The 9231-nt window shown below is 33.9% G+C and overlaps 1 protein-coding gene and 1 long non-coding RNA gene across 3 annotated transcripts; one reads left to right on the forward strand and one right to left on the reverse strand.

Annotated features, from left to right (window-relative positions):
• Nucleotides 1-2339: 2339 nt before the first annotated feature.
• Nucleotides 2340-7314, forward strand: LOC105429694 (uncharacterized). Of its 2 annotated transcripts, XM_089070716.1 has the most exons (4): nucleotides 2340-2767; nucleotides 2994-3451; nucleotides 3615-6129; nucleotides 6313-7314. In XM_089070716.1, exons 1-4 carry the CDS (start codon nucleotides 2717-2719, stop codon nucleotides 7249-7251), a joined length of 3963 nt encoding a protein of 1320 aa, XP_088926842.1. In that variant the 5' UTR covers nucleotides 2340-2716; the 3' UTR covers nucleotides 7252-7314. The 2 variants fall into 2 exon arrangements, with proteins under 2 accessions (XP_088926842.1, XP_011641131.2); XM_011642829.3 differs by having other exon boundaries at nucleotides 2340-3451.
• On the reverse strand, nucleotides 6153-9103 carry LOC148937897 (uncharacterized). The gene is made up of 2 exons (XR_016137936.1): nucleotides 7830-9103; nucleotides 6153-6404 (listed from the first exon to the last, which is right to left on the reverse strand). It is a non-coding gene; the product is annotated as an uncharacterized LOC148937897 (long non-coding RNA).
• Nucleotides 9104-9231: the final 128 nt, after the last annotated feature.

The raw sequence follows: 9231 nt of genomic DNA on the forward strand, positions 1-9231 counted from the left end.
AATAACATATTGATGTAATTTTACATACATGGAGTGATAAACAAATCGATTCGTTACTTTTACACCAATATTTTTTAAGTAATCACAACTAATAATCCAAATAAAAAAGAAACACACCAATCAACTTTCTTCTTCGAGAAAAGATATTTTATAATAATTAAATAAAAAAATATTATAGCATAAGAAATATTTTAGAAAAAAGAAATATATATATATAATTTGATTACATGAATTCTTGAAATTATTATTTGTATTAAGAAATATATAAAAAATGCTTTTCTAGATAGAAAAAGACGAATATAAAAAGATAAATTATATAGATGTTACATTAATTAAATTAATTAATGAAATTAAGATCCTGGATAGGGAGCGTTTTCTAGGGAAGAGACTTATCTCGGAAATGAGTACACATTAAAAATCAAGTTAATAGCCTCAACCTGCAAAAAAATATAGAATTTTTACATCACGTTTACATCTCAATCATATAAAAATTGTAAATATTTTTCTTATCACCGTTTATTCATCCTTGTTTGTGGCTGACGTATTATATTTATCTGACCTTACAATTATTTTTTAACCGCTCCGTCATTTTATCGGCTTGACTCGTGGTGACCACACGTATTTTTAATTCAGCTCTTTTAATTCGATTATTTTTAATTTGGTCATTTTTTTTTAATATTTTTAATTCGACTGTTATGTCTGTTGTGTCGCCTTACATGTAAAAAACATGCTTTCCAACCTGACTGCTATCCGATTGCAATGTCTGACAAATGATTGGATATGTGCGTGTTGAGTTGTCAATCGATGATACTCAAATCTCACTTCTAATTCCTTACAAGTAATGAGTTATGCTCACACAGGTGCTCACATAGGTAATCTATTGATTGGCCCTTATGCTAATCAGCCTGAAAACCGTTGTGAGCATCCACCAACATTCAAATCTACGAATGACTGTTGCCACATGAGACACATAAAATCAATCACCACGGCTATATGTGATATCTATATTTATAATTTTCCGAATTTTTTTCGATTTTATTCTCGCTGAAGATGGCTCAATACAGAACCGAAACTACCTTTATACTATTCAATCTTATATTAGAAATTTTTATCTCGGTGTGTTAAACACAAATTATATTATATTTTTTTAACAAACTGTCACGCACCAATTAGCGCATTGGACTCTTATAATTTTCGATATTAAATATTGCGCTAATAATTACAAGTGCTATTAACGAAATGAGATGCAGCGTTCTTGCTGGACGCGATTCTGGAAGGGATGGATGCTCCGGGACACCTCCAGGATTTCCTTCGCCGGCGATAGGGGCGGTATGCTGCGTGCGTAGTCAGCGTGGGGCTGTTACGCTCTGTGTCTCGGCGTCACAAGTATTGATCCTCGTGGAGAGCCACTACGTGAATGGATTTCGGCTGTCTCGCACCGCACCGCAGAATTTCGTATGGTCCTCCCTCCGTCACACACGTTTCCATCTCCTCGTGATCTCGAGTCTCCCCTTTAGCCGAGGGCTTTTTGTGTTTCGCTGCTCGTCACGGCGCGATACCACCCCCGCATATTATGTAGCCGCCGGTATCACATGACGCAGGCACCGTCACTTATTTGTTACGTATCACAGATTTGTTGGTTTCAGCTCGCGTGCGAAAGTACAAATTGCTTTTTCATTGTCACCTGCGGAGAGCGTCGAGGAATAATACAGACGTACTCTTTCGGTAAAAAAAATATGATTTTCCGCAGCTCAAAATAATATCTATTTTTTTTTTTTTATAATATTTATTTTTAATATTTATTTTTTTTTTTCTCGGTAAAAACGTCGAGATATAAATGAATATTTTAATATCGCCGCTCAAAAGAGAAAATAAATTTTATAACTTCAAGAGGTAATTTAATCTTTCTTGAACTATATATATCTTTGAAATATGTATGTTTCCGTTGGCTTTTCTTGCTTTCCTGATATGTCTCAGAAAAATTTTAATTCTTCGCTTTCCGAAAGACTGTTCTTTTAATCGTTTTAAGAGAATTATAATTTATCTATATAATATTTCGATTTAATCTATATATAAAATATTCAATTAATAAATTAACTCAATACTTTGCTATTTTTTTTTATCTCTTATGAGATAAAAAGAATTTCTTATATATAGATAAAAAGAATTTTCCAGTACGTGAGATACTCTATTTTAGACGTACCGGGATTCCTAATGGTTAACATATTAGCATATCTAGCAAGTCCTACATTTTGGCTCCGCAATGGCATGAGATAATGAAGTTAAGTAGTTTAGCTAGAAGCAGTATACAATAAATTGTCTTGTATAATTGCGTTGCCCGTAGCGCCAGTATAATTGCGCAACTATAAGCGTATCTACAAGCGAGAATTCCACAGCATTAATAAATACGAAGTACCTTGTTTATTATGCAAGAAAGAATGTCTGTTATATTTTTTCGTGAATGTAAATTCGTGAATATAGGAAAGAAATTAATATTAAATACTTGAACTATTTTAAATTCCTATCTTCAAGAGGAAGGACAGTAACGGTATATTTTTAGGTTGCACATACATATGTTGTTAAATATCTGAAATGTTTATTTGAAAAGCAATATACAGATCGATACGATACACACCAAATTGTTATATAATTTTATAATATACTTTAATTATGTTTTCCTCTGTCTCCTTTTTCCTTTTAATTAGTTAATTTTATTATGACAGAGAATCAATTGCACATGTCACTTAGGAACGAGCGAATGTTATCGGTAATAAAATAAATAAAATTTCTTTATCTCGAATTATTTAGTTATATTTAAATAATAAAAATCTAAAAAAATATGTTATTTTATCCATATATATATATATATATATATATATATATATATAAAATCGTAAAAATGAGGTACATAATATAGATTATATTCTATGATTTATCTTTTAACATTGCAAACATATAGTTATCTTTGCCATAACATATCGCCTATATTTCAGACAAATTCGTGTGATTGTACGCGCCAGGATAGGGCGTTCGATCTAGAGAAATATGGACCTTATCTCGACAAGATTCGAGCACTCTTTGTACCCAGTCTGGAATATAGAGTCCGTTCCTTATTGAAGGAATTCGTGTATAGCACAGATTCTCGATGGGCCAAGCAGTTTCCATGTTTCAAGAGATTTGTCGATACAATAGCCACGTGGAAGGGTCATCTGAATAGAATCGCCGAATATGATATCGGTACGATGGAAGAAATAATGAGAAATACCGTCGCACACATAGCAAAGGACGATCTGATCACCTGTTTCCTAGATGCTATTATTTTGCATCATAGGTTGAATAAAGTTTGCCGCGAGCTGGACGCGCTGGGCATCGACGATAATATTTTAAGAAGCTTGACCGTGTGGAATTTTGTTAACGAAAGGAATTGTTTGCTGGATCGCGATTGCTTCACGTACGTTATAGAGAAAGTATAATCGTATATTTCTTATGAAAAATTTGAGATAATACAAGATACATTAAATTGAATCAACAATATTTCTCAAATTTATATAAGACTTAGCCGCCATAAGAGATCGTTGTTCACTGCATGTCTACAATTGAATTTTAATTAATAGGAATTTTAATACTACAACGGACACGGGAACTTGTAACGGGAATTTAAACACGGTGATGTCTGCCGACGCGAAAGGATCAGCCAAGTGTAAAAAGATTGTGCCGTTAGCAACGAACATTCATGATGGAAGTGCCGAGCATGTGCAACCAACGACGTCGGAATATCGAGAACAGATTTTTGACTCGAATCGGAATTTTCTTCAACAGAGAAAAGATAATTCGAATCATTATTCTACATGCGGTGCAACTGGATCGCGAGACGATAATGCTAAAAAAGCAAACGGATCTTTAAATGAAGAACCTTGCGAATCAAAGAAGATACGGAATAATTTAAAATTGAAGATAATTGTTCATAAGATGTATCTAGATGATTATGAATGTATGACAGTCTCAAGCTTTAATGTTGTGCCTTTGCCGTGTAAGCCAAGTCATTTAATTAAACGAATTTTCGAAGCCGACCCATCTTTGTCCGAATCATGTCTGATAGTGATGAAGCGAAAGTTTCAAGACAGCATGTACAACGTTTGCTCGTGTCTCAATGATGTTCTCGGAAAATTAAATATTAAATTTATAAATACGTTATGTCTCAATTGCGAAATATATCCCGGATATATCAGCTTCAAGTTGAAGTCTAGCGCATCGAACAATATTAAAAAATATTTCTTCGTCGCGAGAGTACCGATTTGTCAGAACATCCGTAAACGGGCGATTCAACAAGATTCTATTATTTTATCCTCTAATTCAAAATCAAGTACCGAAGTCGACGAACTAAAGTGTTCCGAGCAATGTAAAGACGATGGCACTAGTCTTACATTCGAGCATATCGATGAAGAAACCGAGAAATTTGATAACACGCATTGTTCGCGATCAAATCAAAGCTTTCTACAAGACATAACGATAGATATACATGAAACCAAAGAAAAAAATAGCAATGAAAAAAAGATTGAATGCATAACTGAGGACGCTTCCGAGGATATTACTGATCTTACGATCTGTTCTTGCAATAAATCTTGCGAAGAGATATCTAATGTGACGTCGCACATCGATAATTCTGAAGGAAGAAATGAGGAATACTGTAAGGTTTCGAGTTCAACAGGAATCAATAACAATACCACGAAAGAAAGTAAAGAAAAGATTCTCGAGTCTAATACCTTAATTGTGGAAAATGATACACAATTAATAGACAATGCAAATTGCATGTGTTCATCGTATGAAAATTCCATCGAAGCGAGCAATGGAACTGAAGAAATTTTTAGTAACAAAGATTTGGACAGTTTTTCACAGGCTACAGGTGTTAATGAATACGATTGTACTTGTTCGTCGGATAAGGAAACGAATCCAAGAAATGAAGCAGATAACGCTAATATAGGCAGAATTGCATCGTTCGTACAAAATCCCGAGTGTGACAAGCAATTAGTGGAATTAAATTATAATTGCTTTTCGAATAATATCAAAACGATCGATTCTGATGCGCAGGGAGATAATAGCTCATTAAATTCTGCAAAAGTGGAGGTCGGATGTGACTCATGTTGTTCTCATCAAAGCGATGACGTCATTGATATCACAGTTATTGATAACAGTTCTAACGAAAATATTGTATGCACTTTTAAAACATCTCAGGACGATCTTAATGCGGTGAAAACTCAAAGTATGGACTACTCGAAAGCAACGCAGGTATCATCCAGAAACAATAATTTGCTGACGGTTTCTGTTCAAACGCCTAGATCAAAGATATCATCAAAAAGGACCAATATATCCAAGGACACAAGTTATCCAAAAACAATTAGATTGACATTTGATGATTATGAAAGTATACCTACTATCGTGAAAACTAATGACAAACACAACGAAATCGAAAATTCTTCTATTCCTGCTTTAATTCTTTCCAAGAAAACGAATCGGGTTCTTCCTCATATAAATAACGAAGTTCTCGACATGCGAGATGGAATGCGAGATTTCATTACATCCTCGAAAGGATTTTCCGCGTCGAAGAAAAGACTCAACGGAGACTCAAAGAGTTCCAGTATCTCGACAGGAGAATATTCATGTACGCGAAATCAATCGATATGTGCGACGTCCAACGCATCGTTGTGTCATTCGTTCGCCACGATAAGTGAATTCACAATGTGCAACAGGCGAGATGAATTCCGAAAATCTTCCGATAAATCGAGAAAATTATCAAATCGTCGTGAAGACAGATTAGAATTTCACGGATCATGGAACGGTATTCGTAACGTAACTTCCACGACGATTAAACACAAAAGAGCACTTCGTAAAAATCCAGATGATGATTATTCTATCGAAATACAACCGCAAACAATATTTGCGATAACAAAATTTCGCAATTCCGTCGATAAGTCTGTAGATAGAATAAAGCGTCTGATTCGTGCGAAGTTGGGAAATATATTGTTCAACAATAAAATAGACAATAACAGTAAAGAGAAAACTTTTTGGAAAAATGAAGAATTTTCTGGAGATAGTAAGAGACAGAAAACGAGTGGCAGATGTATAAGACGGGTATTGTTCATGATAAAAATATCTTATTTATATAAAATAAAAGATTTTATTATTGTTACATCAATATTATATTATACATTTACATTTGATATTTTTAAATCGTTTCTCTATTTTAGAAATTAAAAAAACTATAATTTGCATTTTTTTTTTTAAATGATATTTTTTCCTATTTCTTTTTTGCAGAATTACAGCATAACTTCGTGCTCGACTTGTAACTGTTGCAAACAAAGCTGTATTAGATCTTCGTGCGAATCTTCAAATGTGATTCTGCCGATCTGCAGAAATAAAGAGAAAAGTGAAAAAGATATGAAGTTTTGCAATCGTAGATCGGTTAATGGTAGCGAAGTCTCGTTGAATCTTCGCTCGATCAAAACTTCCCCGTGGTCTTATAATTTTCTAACTTCTGCAGTTGAAGATATAGAAAAACAAAAATTGAATAGAAACAATCGACCGCGATATAACAAAAGGAAAAAGGTTCAAAATATTATGAATTACGACAGAAATTCCTGTCGATGTAATTTCGGAAATTCGGGGACAAGTATAACGCTTTCTTCGCAATCGACCGAAATGTCTCTTATCGCAAATGACTCGGAATGCTTGGGACATTACACGTGTAAACGGCAAGAGAAGACATGTAATAATGGGCGCATTTGTAAGCAGGTTTATAATCGAGATCAGCAGAAAAGCGAGGAAATGAGGCACAAATATGGATATGGAGAAAAAGAAAAGTATCAATATATACCGATTGAATACTCTAATGACAATAGCATAAAGGGATCATTATCACATACTCGAAGAAAAAACTCTAGAAATATACATAAACAATTTTATGACAAGTCAGAACAAAAGAACGCAAAGAGATTTGCATCTTCAAGAAAGAATCGACAAATATTTGAGAAAGATATGTCAGATTGTTTTGATAATAATAGTCTATATAGGAGACATGTCTTCGCGATTTTAACTGATGCCTGCAACGATTGCATGGATGATCTCGATCTCGACTTTAACTTGGGATTGTTGCGATATGTGGAACTTTGCAAAAGCGTCAAACGTTTGTTGATGAGGACGCTACGATCAGACGACATTTACAAAGTTAGCACAATGCCCGACAGCAATTTGTGAAAGAGTTTAATTCATTGTGATGCTGATAATCTCGTCGATATTCCGATAACGTTGCGTAAGATTGCGTTGTAAAATAATATTATTAATAAGTTACATAATGATACTTTTAATATTATTAGCGTCCCATAACTGTCATTTTTATTGTTATCTTTATTAAGATTCTCTTTGCTTGATCCTCGATTTTTTGTGAGTTTATTTTTGTATAAATTAATAATAGTTCTCAAAACATTAAATACTCTAATACGAGTATACTAAACAAAATTATATAACAATTATAAAATGTGAAAAACTACCTTATGATGTTTTTTTTATATAACATATATTTTTAATGTGATAAACATCACAAGATATACTGCTTAAGAATTTAAATAAAAATATCGCATCATTAATTATTTTATAAACTTTACAAAGGAATAAAAATACTACTCAATAAAAATAAATTAAAAATAAAAGCGTTAAATGAAATTAGACTAAAAACAACTAGAATTGAAAACACACTCTCTCTCTCTCTCTCTCTCTCTCTCTCTCTCTCTCTCTCTCTCATTTAAAAATTGCAATTAAAATCAACTTGAACATACCCTGTGAAGAACTATGACAATATCCGTTTTGTTTCTTGTTAGAGGCACCACGAGATATCATAAGTTTACCGGCAAATCAATTCCCTTTTATGGATTAAGCTGTATTCCCGCAGGCGTTCGTTGGATGATAGTGAAATCCCAGTTATTTAAGGCGTCCGGCTCCGAAGAGAAGATAAAGTAGTGTACCAACCATTGAGAACGGCAGCATCCATCCCTCCAGGCAGATCGATATTTCCTGGCAACCACCGGAAAGGGTGTCTATCCCCAATCGCTCTCTGTTTGTAACAATGCAAGTTGCCGAATCCGAAGGAGAATTCTTCTTTCTAAATATGCTCATTTCTTAAATGTCAGGATATCATTACAAAAGATTTAATCAAAGAAATAATTGAAATTTTAAATATCGCGGAATAACTTAATTTTAATGTCAGATGTTTGAACAAATTGAAGTTGATGTTTATGCAAGCACAATGCATTTGAGAATTATCATTGTTTATTGTAATTTTTTGATATATGATTATTGACTTTAACAGAGGATTTGTATAATATATATAATTTTTAATTTTGGAGCTTTATTTATATAACAACATGTTGAATAATAAAATAAATGAAAAAAATATCACAAAAAGCTTTAATTTTATTAATATCTAATTATATTTATAATATCTAATTATATTTTTAAAAATGTAATTTGTAAAAAAGATGTATATATCTTTAATTATTTGTAATTAGGAAATTTAACGCTAAAGGTCAAATAATCTATTATTAAAATAAAATCAAGCATTTTTTAAATATTGATTTGAATGAGTTAATTAACTTTAGATATTACGTTTATGACACGATTTCTTTATGACTAGTTTAAAATTATTAAACATATCTTGAGTTTTTAAAATAAGCAGCAAAATTTATTAACAATAAAAATATAGTAGCTGTATAAGAACTTGTTTCACCGGGTTTCACACTTATCATAAAACCTATTAGAAAATCAGATCCGATCTACTGTAATCGTCCTACCATAGATCCTCCCTCGGGATGGGGGTTCAACGATTCTTTAAATGCAACGAAATTCCGGTGTACCGATAATACGTGCGTTATCCGGTTAATACATCAACCTTAACGCCGTTATGATCGTCCTTTTTCCGTGCGTGCCGTTTTGTTGTTGCAAAACTTTCGGCCGGGGTGCACAGGAAGCTCCGCCTGGGGTCGATCTAAAGGGGGTTGTGACCGCTGGTGATTGGCTACTGATATCGATGCGTCGTTCCCGACGATCCAATCCAGTCGCTGCGTCGGGACGCGCTGACGCCGTGGCCAGAAGTCAACTTCGTTGCCGCCGCCACCGCCGCCGCCGCCGCCGCCGCCGCCGCCGCCCGCCGCCGCCGCCGCCGTCGACGACGACGACGACGAC

The sequence above is a fragment of the Pogonomyrmex barbatus genome, unplaced genomic scaffold (genome assembly GCF_055798465.1).
Source record: "Pogonomyrmex barbatus isolate J1 unplaced genomic scaffold, ASM5579846v1 scaffold10, whole genome shotgun sequence".
Classification (NCBI taxonomy): domain Eukaryota; kingdom Metazoa; phylum Arthropoda; class Insecta; order Hymenoptera; family Formicidae; genus Pogonomyrmex; species Pogonomyrmex barbatus.